The 20724-nt window shown below is 42.0% G+C and overlaps 1 protein-coding gene across 4 annotated transcripts in view; it reads left to right on the forward strand.

Annotated features, from left to right (window-relative positions):
- The window catches only part of arhgef2a (Rho guanine nucleotide exchange factor (GEF) 2a), a 37893-nt gene that overhangs the window by 7519 nt on the left and 9650 nt on the right, over positions 1–20724 (forward strand). For 3 of the 4 annotated variants that reach the window (XM_004560999.5, XM_004560997.4, XM_076879479.1), the window contains exons 2-17: positions 2232–2394; positions 3667–3734; positions 5866–5914; positions 6123–6255; positions 7459–7568; positions 8608–8751; positions 8957–9207; positions 9282–9407; positions 11736–11856; positions 12227–12303; positions 13112–13283; positions 15733–15809; positions 16467–16639; positions 17223–17290; positions 18355–18543; positions 20072–20158. In XM_004560999.5, the coding sequence (XP_004561056.1) occupies positions 2250–2394; positions 3667–3734; positions 5866–5914; positions 6123–6255; positions 7459–7568; positions 8608–8751; positions 8957–9207; positions 9282–9407; positions 11736–11856; positions 12227–12303; positions 13112–13283; positions 15733–15809; positions 16467–16639; positions 17223–17290; positions 18355–18543; positions 20072–20158 (1990 nt within the window). In that variant the 5' untranslated portion in view covers positions 2232–2249. The remainder of the gene's footprint in view (positions 1–2231; positions 2395–3666; positions 3735–5865; positions 5915–6122; positions 6256–7458; positions 7569–8607; positions 8752–8956; positions 9208–9281; positions 9408–11735; positions 11857–12226; positions 12304–13111; positions 13284–15732; positions 15810–16466; positions 16640–17222; positions 17291–18354; positions 18544–20071; positions 20159–20724) is intronic. The other variant, XM_004560998.4, reaches the window with a different exon arrangement.

Raw genomic sequence — 20724 nt, forward strand, 5'->3', positions numbered from 1 at the left:
GAAGACCTCACCAGGGGGCGCAGATGGTTCAGAACCAACCTCTCGAGGGTCTTCATCAGATGTGATGTCAGGGCTACCGGCCTGTAGCGGCTGAGGTCCTTGGGATGGGAGGTCTTTGGTACCGGTACCACACAGGAGGTCTTCCACAGCCGTGGAACTTTCCCCAGTGACAGGCTCAGGTTGAACTGATAACCTGGGATGCCACACAGTTCATCTGCGCAGCATCTCAGGAACCTGGAGCTGACGCCATCTGGACCTGCAGCCTTCTGCACCTTGATCATGCGAAGCTCGTTCCTCGCTTGAAGTGCAGAGATAGAAAGAGAGGATTTTGGGGGGGGGGGGGGGGGGGGGGGTGTATGTTGGAGTCCACAGAAGCCGGGGTGTGTGTGATGACTGGGAGCTGAGAGGTGTGAAGTCCTGAGATGAAGGACAGGCAGGCCCTAAAGATGAGGGAGATTGCAGCAGGGGGGACGATGCTGGGGGAGGGGTGGGTGGTTGATCAAACCTATTCAAATATTTATTTAGGTCATTCACCCACCCCAAGTCTCCTGCAGCCTGGGGGGTTGGTTTTTGTCCTGAGATTGTCTCCAGGCTGTTCCAAACCCCTCTGATGTTGTCCTGTTGCAGCTGCTCTTCCACCTTCCTGCTGTAGTTTTCCTTCCCTTGCCTTATCTTCCATTTCAGCTTCTTCTGGACAGCTCTCAGCTCCTGTTTGTCTCCAGATCTAAAGACTCTCTTCTTCTCCCTGAGGAGAGGCTTTATTTCAGGATTTATCCATGGCTTGTTAGAAAAACACCGTACCTTCATGATGGGTACGGTGTTGTCCACACAGAAGTTCATGTAATCTGTAATGCAGTCTGTGATGCTGTTGAGGTCATCCTCCAGGGGGCTGCAGAGGTTGTCCCACACAGTAGAACGGAAACAGTCCCTCAGGGCCTCTTCAGTCTCTGCCGACCATTTTTTAACTGTGCGTTTCACAACTGGTTCTCTGTAGTAGAGGTTTATACACAGGGCTGCACATAAGTGGTCCGCATTCGCTGTCAAAATAAAAGATGCGACGCAAAGAAGTTGCAACGCGCGTTTGCGTATATAAGATTTTCTGGAGGAGGACAGACATTTGTTTAGAACTCTTAAAGATGTCAAGAAGCTCCTTTAAGCAGTTACTTTGGTGTTCCTCCACCTCCAAAGAATAGCAGAAGGAGTCCGAACTACAAAAGAAGCGCGTATTCTCGGAAAAGTGGTTGCAGGAGGTGAGCTGGCTTCAAACAAATGATGATCGCACAGAGATGTGGTGCAGAATGTGCCGTGAAAATCCCACTCTAGTGGACAAAAACAGTGCTTTTTATATGGACGCAAACACAGGTTGCAACTTCTTATCTGGTGCTCGTCTTTTATTTTGACAGCGAATGTGCACCTGCGGACCACTTATGTGTACCCCTGATTATACACAGGCTGGAGATGAACCAGGGGAGGGAGAGGTGATGAGCTGTATGCCTGGTGCTGTGTTTGGAGTCTGCTGGTTACAGTGTGCAGGACCTCACAGGCTGCTGCAGCGTTAGCAGAGGGCGGGGCATGCACAGCTATCATAATGACGTGTGGAAACTCTCGCTGTAGATAGTACGGTTTCATGCTAACCGTCCTGGCTTCATAACTATGTGCTACAAGCACACTCTGATGGGCAAAGTTAAGTGGCAAACCGTCATGCCTACTTAAATTTGTGCTGGAATTACTCTGTGACAGCAGAAATGTGCATAAACTAGTTATGGTAGGACATTTTGCCAAAGTAGGATGGTTTGTCAGAACACTGGAAGTATATCACATACATGGTGATGGTTGTGATCATTACTAGTTAACGTTAAAGGGATGGTTGGCTCAACAGAACTCTGACTGTTTGTCAGCCTGGCTACAGAGCTGCAGAGAAATCTCAGGCTGTTCTTATTTACATCAATCAGTGATGAATAGTCAGATGTTCTGGCTTTATGGAAGATATTACAACATTGCATTTGTTTATGGCCAAGTTAACTGAACATGTAGTTTAGTCATAATTCTGCTTAAATTGCTCCTCTTTCATCCCAATCTGTCTTTAGACTCATGCTATGATGTAAATAAGCAGAACTAATTTCACAGATGTTAAGCAGCAGATTCAGTGCATAAGCTCTACTGTCTCTCAGTAAATGTATGTGAATAAGTATTTCATACTACACGTTTTTTACATTCTGTTTCATTTTCAGAATAAAGAGCGAGAGCGCATGAGGGAGCGAGAGAAAGCTGCAAGGGAGAGTGTGGTGCTCAAGCCCAATGGTCACCTTTTTACATCTCTGACAGTGTCAGGAACCACACTCTGCTCAGCATGCAACAAGAGCATCACTGCAAAGGAGGCTCTCTGCTGCCCTAGTAAGTAACACTCTAGTTATTCCACCACTGTCTCATCATTATGCTTTATATAGTGTAGTATGATGATGTGTAGTATGACGATAGTATGATGATAAAGCCAGAGACACAAACCTCAGAACAAAGTTCTCTCTATGTCTAAAAACACAGGATGTGCACTGAGTTATGCGTCACCTCTCTCTTGGTTTTTTAGTATTTGGTCCCTTTTTATTAACTGAATTAGACTTTAAAAGGAGGGAGACAGGAGGGGTATTTTAAGGCCATTACATTAATATTTAATTCTTAAATTAAACTAAAAAAAAAACTATTTATGGTCAAAGATGAAGAGACCTGGTTCCACTCTTATTTTCAGTCAGTCTTCACTTTAGTCACAGGAAACAGAGAAGCAACAGAGAAAACCCGACAATCACATGTCCTTTTATGAGCAAGCACTTTGAAAACAGCGGGGAGGAAAACTCCCTTTAAAACAGGAAGAAACGCCCAGCACACCCAAGCTCGGGGGGGGGGGGGCGGCCGACCGCATCCTGACTACATCAGCAGTCACAGTAGTGCTGATGGGAGAATCTTTATTATGATTTGATGACTGAAGAAATAAAGAGCAGTCAGTGAACAGCTTCAATCACCAAATTAAATAACCTGTCAAAATACAACAATAGGAGTTTTTGCTATTTGTTTTTATCACAGTGTGACGATGACAGCTCAGTCCACTCTCAAGTATCAGTGTTTGGATCAGAGCTACTGGCTGGCTGCAGGCTGTGTGCCCTCATGCACAGTATATGCCATAATAAACTATCGCTCACAGCTTATCATGTGTGAAAAATACTGTTGTTAAGTGAAGTATGTTTTAATCTAAACTGTGAGCCAAACAAGTTGTCATCAGTGCATACGACTTTCTGTCAGCTGTTTCTTACTTTCATTCCCGTCCATACCCGTACATTTACACAGCGTCACTGTTTTGCCCACTGAGGACTGATGTGTTTTACATCACAATTGTTGGTTTAACCAGTGGGTTCCTTTGCCCTCTTGCTGTTTTAAAAATGTAGGTAAAATAAGCACTGAATAGGTTCTGGATAAATGAAGAAGAGGAGCCTCCCAGGTTACGTTTGAAAACTGCTGGCTTGCAGGTTTTTGGCAGTGAAAATCGTGACTAAAGAGATTATTTTGGTTGTTGATGTGATTATAGTGAAAGATCTGTGTCTATGAATGTGTTGATTTAACTGCATGTTTTATGTTCCTCACTGTTTACTTTGCCTCTTGTGTCTTCATTTACTCCAGCATGCAGTGCCACTATCCACAACCGATGTCGAGATACTTTGCCAAACTGTGCCAAAATGAAACAGAGGGTAAGACACAGACATCACTACTAATCACAGTTTCTGCAAAGAGTCTCTGTGTATCAGTTTGAACACGTGGTCTTCATCCGTCTGGTCTGGGTGAGGCTGAGCTTGTTCAGATGCATGGTCATCTCATTTTCTTCTTGTTTCCTAAGCACTGGCAGTGTCCAGAGTGTCCTGTTGTATCCATCACTGAGTGGCTGTGTGTGTGAATGGGTCAGTGTGGCTGAGAGCTCTTGTGCAAAAGAGCTTCAAGCATTGACTAAGATTAGCTAAATGCTGTTTAATTGACTGATCTCACAGACATGTCACAGATTTAGAGCTACAGTTACCAAGTAAAACAGTGATGTTATAGTCAAACCAACAGACGCTGCACTAGTGAATCCAAGCAATGGAAGAGTTTTGTACTCCTTTTGTATTTGAAGGTATCAGATCACTTTTTAGAACGATGGTCTTTGGTTAATCAGAAATTATGAATCACAGCCTGTAACAGTTCATCAAGACTACGAATCGTTTTTGTCAAACTGTGGACGTAGTGCTGCTGACGTTTACATGTAACACTGAAAGTCTGCACTTCAGTGTCTGTGCTGTCCAGATACTTACTGATCTAAACGTATTTCTATTCTGAATAGTTCCCAATAGTTCCAGCTGTGTCTCCTGCTGTTTCCTGTTTGTGTCATAGTCTTTCTGTTCTTGTACTGTTAGTGTTTCTGTGGTTCCTGTAGTTCCAAGCGCAGAGTCATTTCCTAGCGTTACAGCGTTCCCTCATGAACAGCCTATTGGATTACAATGTCACCAGGGTTTTAATAGTTTTGCAGTTTTCATTAGTTTTTATTTTTATTTAGTTTTGACTTCAGATTTTCAATTTTGTATCAGGTTTTATTAGTTTTTACCTTTTGTTTGCTAGTTTAGTTTTTATTTTTTTTAAACCCTTAGTTTCAGTTATAGTTTTCGTCGTGTTTGCAACAATGAAGTGTAACAAAATCCCAGTTTCATCATATCAGTCATGCTCTTCTGCTTATCCTTGGGTATGTTGCTCTTCCAGCTACCATACCCTGCACCCTGGACAGGTCACCAGTCTGTCGCAGAGACAGACAACTCACATCCCCACCTATGGGAATAAATAAATAAATGAGGGCAGATGAACAACCATTGATAGCAGGCAACTATAAGATATATATCTTGGCCCCAATGAGACTATTACCTCTTGCAGCTCCGGGTGAATTGCTAAACTTTTTGAAGGCAAAAAGTTGTGTAGATATCCCAGTCTCAATAAACATATTCACCAACGCTTCCTCTCGCTTGTGATGTTCCTGCGAACGGACCAACCAGCAGCCATCGGCTCGCTGTTGGAAGCACTGCATTAATGGTTTTTGTGGAGTTGTCTCGGGATGCATCACGCTGCCCGGGGTTAGCTTCTGTTTCTGGGGATGAGGCTTGGGCGTGCTCCCTTACCTTCTCAAGCTAAGCTAGGTTAGCCTTCTTGTGTGAGCTTTTCAAAGGTTCCCTTTAGAAATGTTCCGCATAATTTGTCTCTTTCCACTACAAGACACTTGCTTTATCTAAAACGCAATCATATTCAGAGTAATATGAAATTGGACTCTGGCGATTTCTCCCGACTTTTGCTGACGTGATTCTGCGCGTGGACGGAGCAGCGACACAGACGACTCGACTAACGTACTGCCCCCTGCTGGCACAATGAGACACAGCAAGAAAAAACCTGGAAACTACACTTCACTTTCACCCGACGCTATTGAAAACTAAACACATTTTCGCTATAAATCCAGTTAATTTTAGTTAGTTTTGTGAACGCTCATTACAGTTTTAGTTAGTTTTCCGTTTTTTGCAAAGTCTTGTTTTTATTTTTATTTCCGTTAAAAGAGGTGAAAAGAGTGAAAAATGTTTTTTCACTTCTAGTTTTTGTTATTTCGTTAGTTTTCGTTAACAATAATAACCTTGAATGTCACTGTCAATAAAAGGTTGTTTTAGTTCCTTTTATTTATTCCTAACAGTTTGCTTTTGAGTTCTCAATCAACATTAAATATAATGAATGGTGAATTTATTCTGGTAGCTAAACTGACCTAAAAACTCTCTTTGTTTCATTTTTGTGCTCCTGTAATTGTAGTTTTTGTCCTTTCAGCAACAGAAGACGGCCCTGATGAAGAACAATGTTCCACTGCGTGCAAAAAGTAAGAACAATGGAACAAATCTAAGAAATGAACTGCATATTCTGCCTCACTCTCGTCCTGTCTTCTTTCCTTCCTCCCTCCTATCTATCTCTTTATCAGTATGTTCCTCCGTCATCATTAAAATCCTCTTTAGCTTGCTAACATGTTGGAATATTTTTCCCTTTCTTCAGCCAATTCTCTTTATAATACAACTATTTTCTCCTCTCAGCTCAAGGAATGCGAGAACGTCCAACTTCAGCTATTTACCCCTCTGAAAGCTTCCGACAATCTCTGCTCAGATCACGCCGTGGCCGCTCTCACCTATCCCTGTCCAAGAGTGTCTCCACCAACAACATCGTAGGGTGGGTCATAAACACAGAGCGAATATTAGTGTTGCTCTGTTGTTTGGTTAAAGCTACCTGAGGTCATCAGTGCACGCTGGTTTGCTGGATTAAGGACAGAAACCAGTCACATCCACTAGTTTGGATTTGCTTTGTCGAATGTTCAGCGAACACCAAGAATGCATAAAAAGCAGGACAGGAAATGATCTTTTAAAAACACAGTATGTGACCTTAACCGTGGTCACTCACTGTCACATGGTGGGACAGGAAAGGTCATGAAGCTAATTCAGGATGATTTTGAGCTGCAACCATGAGTATTCATGCTTGCTTTCCCCCAACATGTCAATGTTTTTGATGAGTGAGGCACAGAACAGACTGTGGCTGACAGACAGATGATGATGGAGATTATCCATCTTCATGCTACAGTCACTGGCAATGATAAAGATGTATACAGGTTTTGTAAATGCTCACAGGGACGGTGTGATAATATCTCAGATTGCAAAATTTACTCTGCTCCACCTGATTTGAATTCAGCTCAGTTCAGTTTATTTATATGATATAAAATCACAACAGCAGCCGCCTCAAGGCACTTTATGTTGCAAGACCCCACAATACTGAAAAAACCCCAACAAGCACTTAGCGACAGTAGGAAGGAAAAACTGTGAAGGCCCGAGACCCAGACTAAGACATGCAAACTGGACACAGAGACCGGTGGGGGTTACAGGAGGCACACATGGCCCCCGTGAAGTCGTGCGAACAGTGCAGCCTTGTTGCTCTTTTTCTGTGACACATACACCCAAAAAGAGCAGAAAACCTTCAAAAAAGATAATCTATTACAAACCCTCCACTCCATGTTTGTTCGAAACCAAAGAGCTCATCCACTGTGTCTGGGATTGACACTGATTTGTTGAGTTTGTGCTGGCAATTTATACGGCTCCACGCTAATATATATACACGAGGAAATTTTCAGTTAACCCACAAACTTAGTTGGAAACTGTCAGTTTCAGTATGTCTGTCAATCAAAACACCAACATTCCCAACTCCAAAATGTATGAGTTGGTGTGCAGCCAGTGAAATCTCTATGCATTAAACACCACTGTTCAAGGTGCCTCTTATTATTTTAACATTTGGCTCTGTTTGGTTCTCCAGTTTGTTTGCCGCTACATTTATCTCATGCACAATAGTTAGGCACCAATAATACCTGCATGCATGTGTGTGCTGCAGGTCGCTGAATGATGATGCTCCCCTGGGACTACGCAGAATTCTCTCCCAGTCGACAGACTCCCTCAGCTTCAGAAACAGAACGATGTCGATGGAGTCGCTCAATGATGACGGTATCGCAAACATCCAAGCAGCACAAAATCTTAGACAGCTCCATGTGTTCACAGTCAGTTAATTATACATGTATGTTATATACTCACAAGTCTGCAGGCCAAAGACTGGTCATTCTTCCAGCAACATCATAATGCACTGGACTGTAGTAGAAAACAAACCAGAACAGTTCATGAAGTCCATTTCCACCCAGAGAACTGATGCTGCTGATTAGATATGTGCATAAATGAGCAGTTGAACAGGTGTACCTGGAGAATGTAGGTATTTAAAAAAGAAATTCCTTGTGACTATTTTCCACATAGAAAGTAAGGGCTGAATGGGAGACTGCAAAGAGTACAAGTTCCAATAATCTGTCTGATAGTTTATGGATTAATAAGGTGGACAGAACGTTCTGTCCACGCCTGCACACCTTCTTATTGTAACATTGTGACAAATGAATGCATGTTTCCAGAATTTAAGCAAGCTTGTCAACATGAATGCATGTTTGGTGCTTAACTTTAATAGATAATTGCTTAACTACTAGTAGTTGGGGGTGGCTGCAGCTCAGGAGGTGGAGCAGGTGTCCACAGGTGGTTTAATGGGCCGAATATCCTTGGGCAGGATACTGACCCCAAGTTGCATCCATCAGAGTATGAATGTGCGTGAATGCTAGACAGGAAGCACTGTCATATAAAAAAATAAGTGCTTGTATAAATGGCTGAATGACCCTGGTTGTATAAAGTGCTTTGAGTGCTCGGGTAGAGTAGAAAAGTGCCACATGAGAACCAGTCCATTAACCGTTTGGTGCATGCTCTGATTGGTAATAAGATCCTCATAAACATTCTTCCTGAATGTAGTGGAATACAACTGTACAGCAGTAGAAGTGAAACGTGACACATTTCATGAAGAGGTCGTTGAATCTTCAAACCTTCAGGAGAAAGCTCAAGTCGTCTGTTCAAACTTTTGTCTTCAGTCTACAATAATCTCTCATATAATAATAGTAAAATAAACAATAATCTGTGAGTCTGCAGTCTTTCATACTGATCTTCTTTTCCTCTTTAGGAGAACTGTACTACGCCTCAGTCCTGGAGGAGATCGAGCTTGAGGGCCAGGACTTTAAGGCTGACTCGTGGAGCATGGCTGTGGATAGCAGTTACTTACAGACACATCGCAAAAATGTTATCAAGAGGCAGGATGTCATCTATGGTGACAAAAACATGATCTATTTTTCATCATTTCTGCCTCATATGCAGACGTTCAGTCTATTGCTAAACGTTATACATGTGTTTGCATATGGACACACATAGAAAACAAATCAGTATGTCACCGTTTAGAAATATGCAATGGTTGTCATTTAAAAATGTCGTATGCATCTCATCTCACCTTTGTTATACGTGTGTGTGTCTCTTAGAGCTGATCCATACAGAGCTGCACCACATGCAGACACTGCAGATCATGGAGAGGGTGTTTCGACAGGGCATGCTGGAGGAGCTTCAGTTAGAGCCCAGCACCGTGCATGCTATGTTTCCCTGCCTGGACCAGCTCATCAAGATACATTCCCAGTTTCTGGCACAACTTCTCCTGCGGCGCAAGAACAGCCTGCAACCTGGATCCAACCACAATTACACCATTCATCAGCTGGGGGATATTCTAGTAGAGCAGGTTTGTGATTCTGCTGACTTCCCCTTACTGACTCGTATCCACAGTAACGTGACTTGTTTGTGTTCTTCTGCCAGTTCTCAGGCCAGTCTGCAGATGACATGCAGAAGACTTATGCTGAGTTCTGTAGCCGACACTTAAAGGCTGTCAAATTATACAAGGAGCTGCTCGCTAAAGACAAGAAGTTCCAGTTCTTCATACGGGTAGGAGACACATGCATGGACATATGTATATGTTAACGACCGTACCGACCTACCAAGACTTGTTCCAATTATACTTCCTAATTATTATTTCACCTTCCTCCCTCTCTTCCTCATATTGTTGTTGGGACTGCTGGCCTTCCTGCTGCACTCCTCCACAGCTGTTTCCAGCATCAGCAGCCTCGTGTGACCGCGAGGGCTTGTTACCAGTTGTTGTTGGTGCTGCTGTTGACGACGCAGCAGCATAATAAATATGAACAATAAAGCAACAATAAGCATAAGTAAATAACTGGCTTACTTGGCACCTACAATGTTTCATACTAAAGGCATTTTAATTTTACTAAGCATAGACTAAAGATGTTGATCATGTCGGAGGAGAGCTAAAGGGTTTGAATGAGCATGTCTGAAAGACATAAGGAACCAGATGTCGCTGCTAAAATTGGTTAAAAAAGGGCAAAAATGCTGTTTCAGAACAAGAGGACACGTTCAAGAAAAAGAAAACGCAGCTTCAATTGAAGAGTGGAGGAAATGCTTCATCGGTGCCTAAGATAAATTCACTGCCCCCTAAAATTAAAAGAACACTTGGAAAACACATCAGATCTTAATGGGGAAAACATTCATGCTGGATACTGATACTGGTACAGATGGTAATGAGTTAGGAATGAAAGGATGCCTCATTGTTTGATGGAATGAAATGAAATTATGAACCTACAGATGGCTGAATTTAAAGAATGGCGCAGCAGGCTCTCCCATTTTACTAACGGTACTCAGGAGTTTGTATGACTGACAATGTTGGGACATGCTCCTAATGAGACGGCAGATGGTGACCTGGGGGATCTACTTTTACATCTGCCTGCACATTTGCGCCAGATAAAGTGCACCAGGAGCAGCCCAGTTAACCACTGCACCAGTGCAGGGTACAGTGGGGCAGAGGAATTCCCACTGATACTTAACGACGGTCAGGATGGCGTTGCTCAGCCTGTAGAGACCCGTGTGCGAATTCTTTCCCCCCCATTGATATCTGATGTTTTTTCCAAGTGTTCTGTTCATTTTATCAGGCAGTGCATTTATCTTAGGTACTGATGAAGCACAGACAGGCCACCCCGACCATCACTGGCCCACCACTAAACTTGTCCGGGCAGCAGAGTGTTCCCCACGACTTCTCCGGGTCCTCTTACGTATGTCACGTGTGTTCAGTGTGAACCTGCACTTATGTGTGGACAGCACAGGATACCAGGGTGGACCTGCCAATTCTGCTATTCTGTGACAAATGCCAATCATGCACTCACACATACAGTGTCGATACAGTGTCGATACAGTGTCGATACAGTGTTGATACAGTGTTGATACAGTGTCGATACAGTGTTGATACAGTGTTGATACAGTGTCGATACAGTGTCGATACAGTGTTGATACAGTGTCGATACAGTGTCGATACAGTGCTGATACAGTGTGGATACAGTGTCGATACAGTGTCGATACAGTGTTGATACAGTGTCGATACAGTGTTGATACAGTGTCGATACAGTGTTGATACAGTGTCGATACAGTGTCGATACAGTGCTGATACAGTGTTGATACAGTGTTGATACAGTGTCGATACAGTGTTGATAGTGTTGATACAGTGTTGATACAGTGTCGATACAGTGTTGATACAGTGTCGATACAGTGTCGATACAGTGTCGATACAGTGCTGATACAGTGTCGATACAGTGTCGATACAGTGTCGATACAGTGCTGATACAGTGTCGATACAGTGTCGATACAGTGTCGATACAGTGCTGATACAGTGCTGATACAGTGTCGATACAGTGTCGATACAGTGCTGATACAGTGTCGATACAGTGTCGATACAGTGTCGATACAGTGCTGATACAGTGTCGATACAGTGTCGATACAGTGTCGATACAGTGCTGATACAGTGTCGATACAGTGTCGATACAGTGTCGATACAGTGCTGATACAGTGTCGATACAGTGTCGATACAGTGTCGATACAGTGTTGATACAGTGTCGATACAGTGCTGATACAGTGTTAATACAGTGTCGATACAGTGTCGATACAGTGTTGATACAGTGTTGATACAGTGCTGATACAGTGTTGATACAGTGTCGATACAGTGTCGATACAGTGTTGATACAGTGTTGATACAGTTAGCACAGGGCTAGCTAGACATTGTCGCGCCCTCAGGCCACCCTCGTGGAAGCTGGTTGAAACCATGACTTCGTGGAGAAAAGTCATACCTTTGACTTCAGCTCTGCTGAGTGTATGATTCAAACTGATCGCTTTTAAATAATGATGAAAAATTAAAGCTTCCTTTCTGTCTCTTAGCAGCAGGTGAGTCGAGGACCCTTGCTACGTTGCCATGGTGTTCAAGAGTGCATCTTATTGGTGACTCAGCGGATGTTCAAGTATCCTGCACTTATTCAGCGCATTCTGGACAACACAACAGGTGACTCATCCCAGTCATCTGCCTCCTTCTTTTCTCAGATCTACAATGTCACTAGAAAATTAAAAAATGCTGGTTTTCACATTTAACTAACATTCATGGTTCCACACAACGAAGCAAAACCAGGCTTCAATGGGAACTTTTTCCTCTTCTCCATTTTTCTGTTATTTACTGTAAACCTAACCCTTTAACACCCAGGGTAATATATTTGGTACATGAAGCTTTTGTGAGCTGGATTTAGTAAATTAAAACTCATATATGCAAATTCATATTTCTTTCTTTCTTTTGAAAAAATTGTCAGAAGATGAAATTCAAACTTCACAGTTTTACTGAAATTAGAGATGAATCAGATGATTGTTTCTATTTTATCCAGATGATGAAGAAGAAGCTTCCTCTGTGGCCCAGGCTCTGCTGATGATCAGAGAACTGCTTAGTTCAATAGACCAACAGGTACTGAAGTGTTTGCTCCCTGTGCAATAATCTGTGCGTCATTCATTCTCTTCATATTCAAATATCAGCAAACTCACAAAGAATTTATGTTCTTTTCTAAATCTTACACATTCAGACATCAAGTACAAGTCAGTGCAAACACTCATTCTTCCTAAATGACGCTTAGATTAGGTCTTTAGATCTCTAGTTTTTAGCTTGTGCTAACAACCCAGCATTCATTTGTTCTCCTACCTCAGCTGTAAAGTGGACGACTTGTTTCACTAACCAGAGAGAGGATTTGTAGCATTTACAGGACAAACAATTGCCTGCCCTGTTCGACAGGCTCTAAACTTCCACACAAGTGCTTTTAGCTCATACTCGAGATCTTTGTTTATTTCTAAGACTGATTTACTTCTGTTTTTTATCTACTGAAAAATCTCATCGTATTTTCTGTCTTATAATGTATTACACTGTAATACAGTCATAATATGTAGTATTTATTAGTTTCAATAGAATAACATTTAGTAATAAGACCTTACTATTCCTCTACTTTTACTAAAACTCAGTAAAACTCAGCTTCATTTTTAAACACTTAGACTTTGTATGTTCATCTTTCCGCCTGACTCCCTCCAATTCACACACATTTATTTTGTCTAAGTGATGTTCATTCCTCTTCTCTTCAGAGCACACCTCCACCTCCATCACCGTTTCGAAACGGATCTTACAAATCTCCTTGTAACATCCATTTTAGCCGACTCAGATTAGCTCGCTGGTTCATTCAGATGATTTAATCAAACTGAAAATGTAAGATTGAATTTCCTGTCGGCAGATGGACGATCTGGAGAAAACGCAGCGGCTTCAGGAAATCCATGCCAAGCTTGACCCAAGGGCTGAGGCCATAGTACGGGATGGAGGAATATTTAAAGCTGGAGAGTTACTCCGAAGGAGACTTATCCGTGAAGGGACCCTTTTCTGGAAAACTCCAGGATCACGACTCAAAGGTACACAACAATTGGGTGATTAATATTTAATAAAATAAACATAATACAACAGGTAGACACTGACTATTGTCCTATTACTAGCTGTCTTAATTCTTTATGGCATAGATTCAACGAGGTGGTGAAAAGACTCCTCAGAGATTTTGGTTCATATTGACAAAATACCATCAAGTCAAAACTGAACATTTAAATCAGCCTCAGTTGACCTTTACAGCAGGGGTGACCAACTCCAGGCCTCGAGGGAGGTTTAGATCTCACCCTGGGTCAACACGCCTGAATCACACGATTAGTTCATTACCAGGCCTCTGGAGAACTTCAGGACATTTTGAGGAGGTCATTTAAATTGTGTTGGATCAAGAACACATCTAAACCTGCAGGACACCGGCCCTCCAGGCCTGGAGTTGGACACCCCTGATGTACAGACTGTATATATAAAACACACGTTATACGTTGGCTTATGTAATTATTCTGTCATTAACACTAAACAACATTAAAATGCACCTTAAAAACCGTGAATCTCAATTATGAAACAAATTCTCAATTTAAAAAATGACAAATATAATGAAATAAAAACAATAATAAAAGTAAGTACGGCTGTGCACAATGAAAAGTTGGGACACTCTGCACAACTAGAATTAAATGGTAAATGGCCTGTATTTGTATAGCGCTTTACACTACATCCACACACACATCCACACACACATTCACACACATTCGATGGCAGCTACACTGTAGCCACAGCCACCCTGGGGCGCACTGACAGAGGCGAGGCTGCCGGACACTGGCGCCACCGGGCCCTCTGACCACCACCAGTAGGCAACAGATGAAGTGTCTTGCCCGAGGACACAACGACTGAGACTGTCCGAGCCGGGGCTCGAACCGGCAACCTTCCGATTACAAGGCGACCTCCCAACTCTTGAGCCACGATCGCCAAGCAAGAAAGGCAAGCAAGAATAAATGCAGACAGACCGACAAGAGACAGAGGACAGCACAGAGCATAAATACACACAAGGTAACGAGGGAAATGCACAACAGGAGGGAGACACAGCTGAACCTAATTAAACATGAGGACAGGGAGGAAAACAGAATACACTGACATAGGACATGGAGTTTCAAAGTAAAACAGGAAACGCAAGAGACATACACAACAATGCTGTCTTAACACTGAGACATAGAGACATGACTGACTGAGGACACAGAGGGAACACGGAGCACAGGAACAGAAGCCAAGATACTAGAAATGAACTCAAAGACTGACCCAGGACTGTGACATTAACAAGGTAGTTATGTTAATGTTAGTTCCCCGAGGCATGGATTATGGATCCGGTAAAAAAAGAAACATCAAAGCCGATATGAAAAATGAACAACACACCAAAAGACAAAGAAGAATGTCGGTGGAGGACAAGGTCCACCTGATGTGTTTGCCCAGAATAAGAGACTTATGTTGTTACCTTGTATCTTACTGATTAATTTTCATTTCACTCCTCACATTTAACTGATTTTTTGTTGTTGTTTATGCTCATAAAATATGAGCATTTATCTTTTTTGTTTTTCTTTAACAAACAATGTCAGACACGGTCATATTCAATTGCTGGCTGTCCGAGTGGTGTGGGTGATTTTAACACCCATGGAGAAAATGACGGCCTTAACACGACAAATAAGAAATAACATATTACTCCCATACTGGCTTCTCATGATTGGCTCCCTGTTAAATCCAAATGTAAAATCCTTTCAATCACAAACAAGCAAACAAACATCTTAATAGCTTTATAATAACATATCACCCCATTAGAGCATAGCCCAAACTTTCCTTTTTGCTAAAGCATAGTTAGGGCTGGATCAGGTGACCCTGAATCCTCCCTTAGTTAAAGGAGGATCCATTCTTCGTTTTATTATGAATATTCTACTATTATTAATTATAATTAAAAAATATTATTATATTGATTGATAACTTGTCCTGTCTCTGTCCCCTGACCCCAACTGGTTGGAGCAGATGGCCCCGCCCCTCCCTGAGCCTGGTTCTGCTGGAGGTTTCTTCCTGCTAAAAGCACCAAAGGGCTCAAAGGAGATCCAATGATTTCGTTTTTCTCTGTTTTCTCTGTTTTCTCTGTATTATTGTAGGTCCCTACTTTGCAATATTAATCTCTCAGTGCCTTAAGGCAACTGCTGTTGTGATTTGGAGCTGTATAAGTACAACTAAATTGAAATTCAAGTTTTAGAAAGGGGCTGTGTTGTTGTTGCCAAGGTTTGAAAGCCTGGGATTGAACCTGCTGGGTGGTGGCGTCTTTCTCTATGGTTGCCTGCATTGGTTTCCTACAGGTCCTCTGTCTATCTTCCACACTTCCGCATTTAAACCCAGAACCATCCTGCACTGCATTAAGTAAAGATTTTATACAATGACACTAAAGGGTGATTCTAGTCTAAAAAAATGTTTATGTGTGTGTTTGTGTAGATATACAGGTCTTACTGATGTCTGACATCCTGGTGTTTCTGCAGGAGAAGGACCAGAGGTGCATCTTTCCATCTATGGTAAGAAAATATTTGCACACATGTTAAAAACACACAAAAAACTAACCAAAACCCCCCCCAAAGCATGCTAAAACTAATTACACAAATGCATCATTTTTGGAAAGACATTTTTTAAACATTGTAACCCTTTTGTTTTGAAAAGGATATTTCAAAACACTAAATAAATATGGATAAATAAGTAAATACTGCTTACACACAGACAGCGATGAAGCAGGTGACAGAGAGCGAATGCAGCAAGAAAGAGAAAGTACAATGACGCTGCAGCATGCTAAGCATGCTAACAGAAATGCACAGAATCTGTATCTTTAGGTGTGTCCTGGCTGTTTTACCTGTTCGAGGTGTGTGTGTGTGCGTGCGTGCGTGCGTGTGTGTGTGTGCGTGTGTGTGTGCGTGTGTGTGTGTGTGCGTGCGTGTGTGTGTGTGCGTGTGTGTGTGTGCGCGTGTGTGTGCGCGTGTGTGTGTGTGTGTGTGTGTGTGCGCGCGCGCGCGCGTGTGTGTGCGTGTGTGTGTGTGTGTGTGTGTGTAAGCCTTCATGTAACTGAACTAAGTCGTTTATTTAAAATGGAAAATAAAAGATAAACGAGGGTGAAAAAAACACATAGTTACAACAAGTTTTTCTCTTTATTTCACTAAAACTATCCATGTTGTACGTTTTAGGACAAGCCTCCAGTACTGTCCCTTCAGAACCTAATAGTAAGGGACATAGCCAATCAGGAACGAGGCATGTATCTGATTAGTGATTCCACCCCTCCTGAGATGTACGAGTTTTATGCTGCCTCCAAGGATGACAAGAACATCTGGATACGCCATGTACAGCACGCTGTCAGCAAGTGGGTAAATGCACACACAACACATGCTAAAGCTTTCCATCGGTTTGTAGTCTACAAACTGAAGTTTATTACATCTTGGGTCTTATTTCTGCATTTTGGAAAATATAAAGAAAAATGTAATTACCCAGAGACAATTATGGACTGTAAATCCCACAGAAAACACAAACATTTATTTGCATTTGCAGAGCAGAATAAATGTAGCATGTTTTTCATAGAGCCTGTACTTTCCTCCTATAGGTTATGAGGTCGGCACACTGGTTCCTATATAATAATAATAATAATACTAATAATAACTCCCAGATGGCTGAGCTCCTCACCCCAGAGGCCAGACACTCTTCAGGGGAAGCTCATTTCTGTCTGTACCCGTTTTTTGGTCACTACCCAGAGCTTGTAACCATAGGTGAGGGCAGGGTAATAAAGTCGAGTTACAAAAATGAGACCCAAGTTGTGATAAACTGTTTAATTATTGAGGTATAAATGTCTACTAATTAGTTTATGAACAAAAAAACGACAAATCTAAAACGTTCGTGTCTGTTATGTGACTGATAAGACGGCATGTGTGGTCTGGATTTTGTGTGTTCAGGTGTCCATCAAGAGAGGAGTTTCCCCTGATAGAGTCGGAACACAAGGCTCACCTGAGGAGGCTCAAAGGTCAGGAGAATATACAGACTAACTGAATTACATTCACATTTCAAATACCTGGGAACCAGAAAAAGACGACATGGTAGCTTAGTCTTACTGGTGGCTACGTGTTCTCTACTACAAACTTTAACCAAAAAGATGAATACTCAGGTTTTCTTTCACCCTTTTGGTCCTAAATAGTTATTTAAAGGTTTCCATACTTTTACCAAATACAGAGGTTCCACTGGACCGAACATCACTGTGATCTCCAAACCAAATCCAGAGGCCCTGTCAGAGTATCAAACATACCAAACCTGATCTAAAAATGTAAACTGCTGTAGTATCCACAGGCAGAACATCTGTGCTAGTGTCAGGAATCGTTTAGATCTTCTGACATGCCAGTATTATCTTGGATTGCGTTTTTGCCCACAGTAAATGCTTTTGCACAAGAAGGCAGCATTTCACAAGTTTGGAACAACAGTAAACAGTAAAATCATAAAGAGCAAAGCAGCTTTGGTAACGGTAAAACCATCAAATGCCTCACAGAATTTCTCTCATCAAGCTGCTTTTTTTCTGATGTATTGATTGCAAACAATTTTGGAGCAGTGACATCTAACCAGAAGCAGAGGAAGTGAAGCACGTGACTAAATGAGGAAACAGACATGAACCTATCGGGGAATTGGCACAAGAGTGGAACTAAACTCTCAACAACCAAGAACTGAGAACAGGACAAACTAAAACTAGGAAGTTAAATGAAGATATGAACAAATAACAAGTCGACCAAAGAATCAGCAGGAAAAACCGTTTCTGCTCCACAGTCATAGCTGCACTGGTCTCCTCCTGTTTAGACCATGTCTGAGCTTGTTTCATACAAATAAAATTAAACTGAAAATTGAACTGAATAGTTATTTACATGAACTGTATTTCAAACTAAAGCGTCCTGCATCAGCATTTTCATTTTGTCCAGTGAAGGCTGGGGTCTGCCCGACCTTTCTGTCAGATCAACATGAACCAGGGAGACCTGTGAAGAGGCAGGCTTTGTTTTTCTGCACGTCTGTTTTAGACTGATGACTGATTGATTGTCATCCAATCAGCTGACCTGCAGCACAAGGACCAGGAGATGCTGGAGCTCCTGCAGGAAAGAGTGACTTTATTCTGTGAACTGGCAGAGGTGACAAGTGGCCAGGAGAGCCTGCAGCCTCCCATCACTCGCTACTTGTTTAGGGCTGACACACCACAAGCTCCTCGTGCTGAAAAACTATTACTGGATGCCACATCTGAGGGTAACTATCCACGTTTCATATTAGCATGCTTCACATGTGAAGGTGAATATCTGATCCAACTCAACAAAAAAATAAATAACTGTTTTTGTACATAACTTCACATAATTTTAATTAGAAGTATGAGTAAAAACAAACATTTTGTAGCAAACAAGAATGAAAATATTTACTACCCAAACTCCTACATCCACTTTTTCTCCCTGAATTTTTTCTGAAGTGACCGTGAGCTGTCACATAGTTGAGGCTGAGGCTAAAGCTTCAAGACTGAAGCCGACTTTAGTGGACATGTAGACCGAGGGAACAGAGGTGATGAGGTAGTGCTGGGTAGGTAGGGCTGATGGCTGTGGATTTTTCAAAAACCAAGGTGCCTCTGGAAATCAAGATAAGGAAGTAAGTGAAGGTAAAATCCAGGACTGAATGGCAGAAGCTGGATGAAGCGGTGAGGAAAACTGTACTACAGTATTTTATGTATCGTCTGGAAACAGACTGAATGAGCAAGAACTAAATGTACATCAAATAAGAGATAGAGAGGCAAAGGCTTACAGTGTGCTGTCTGCTGTGAGTAAAGAAAGTGTGTTGAGATGGAAGGAGTTTGATGAGCTGATCAATAAAGAAAATGAGAGCGAAAGCAGGACAGATACGGCAAGTACAGAGGATCATTGTAAGTAAGTGTCACGGTACTGGGCCATGTGGCCCAGGGTTTAAGTTCTAACGCTTGTTTTTGTATCCACATGTGTAGTTTAACACATCTAGTTGTTTTCTAGTTTGCAGTTTAGTCCTTGGTTTCTTAGTCCCTTTTGTCATCTCTCCCTGGTCCGTGTGTCTACCTGTCATGTTTCATGTCTCTGGTTAGGTTAAGTTCATGTTCTATCTCCATGTCTCTGTGTTTCCTGTTTTATTTTGAAAGAGTATGGTGTTCTTTGTTTATTGTAGTTAGGGTTACTCTCCCCTGTATTGTCATTATGTTTCCTTCTAGTCAGCTGTGTTCTCATGTGTCTCCACTTCCCCAGATCACCTCATGTGTGCATTTAAGTCCTCAGTCTTCCTTTGTTCGTCGCTGCGTCGTCTGTTCTACTTCCCCCATGTTACGCCAAGATGAAGAGTGGAAGGCAAATGGTCTACATGATATACGTGTGGAGGAACTGAGAGGATGTCTGAGGAATAGTGAACTGGTAGCAATTTTCAAAACAAGGGTGATGAGCAGAGCTGTGGTAACTACAGGGGATAAAGTTGATGAGAAAGGAAGAAACTTTAGCAAAGAGTTGTTGAAGTTAGGTTAAGAAGAGACGCGACGACCCTTTGGAAGTTAACAGCTGTTTTGGCCATATCGAGCTCACTTACCATTGACTGACGCACTATATATACATCTGACGTGCTGCAGTTTTGACACAGAGAGGAGATCAAACACAAGACATGCAGGAGGAATCAACATGGGAACAGAAAAATAGAAAAAGATGTAAAGTTAATAGAAATATGTGTGTTTGTGTTTGTGTGTGCGTGTGTGCGTGTGTGCGTGTGTGTGTCCTCACAGTGGACAGGCTGAGTGAACTCCTTCTGGGCTTCAGCATGGACACCCGCCTTTTGTGCCATCACAGCCACATGGAGGTGGTAGACTGTAGTAAGTCAGCGTTTCAGTCTCTCATTCATGATCATCTTAAGTTTGACTGAATTAATTATGGATTTATACATTAAGAAAAATAGTAACAACCTATAATGTGGCACTATCAGGCATTAGTTAGGTATTAGTAAGTGCTTTGGTCATCATTTGGAACACAACACTCCTATTTAGTATGTAATGTATGAATACAGATATAAATGTTCATTCTTGATTAATAAGCTCATAATGTGTTCATGGTAACATTTCTAAATACATAAATAACAAAGTATTTGGACGCCCATTCCTCTATATAATGATTAAGATGATTAAGATATGAGCTCATTGTTTGTGAGGTTAATAGAGGTTTTATAAATGCTGGTTTCATAGTGTAATTCATGGTTAATTAAGACAATTACTATTTGTTAATGTGAAGTGAAGGTTATTTACGTCTCAGCTATTTTCCCAACAGAGACATGACGCAGACAACACAGAAAGAAGTACAGAACATACAGATGCAAACATAACACACCTGAGGTTTGCACAATAATGCAGGTTTGTAGGCGGGGTTTAAGAAGAAGATGCACCAA

Source organism: Maylandia zebra, linkage group LG22, assembly GCF_041146795.1.
Source record: "Maylandia zebra isolate NMK-2024a linkage group LG22, Mzebra_GT3a, whole genome shotgun sequence".
NCBI lineage: Eukaryota > Metazoa > Chordata > Actinopteri > Cichliformes > Cichlidae > Maylandia > Maylandia zebra.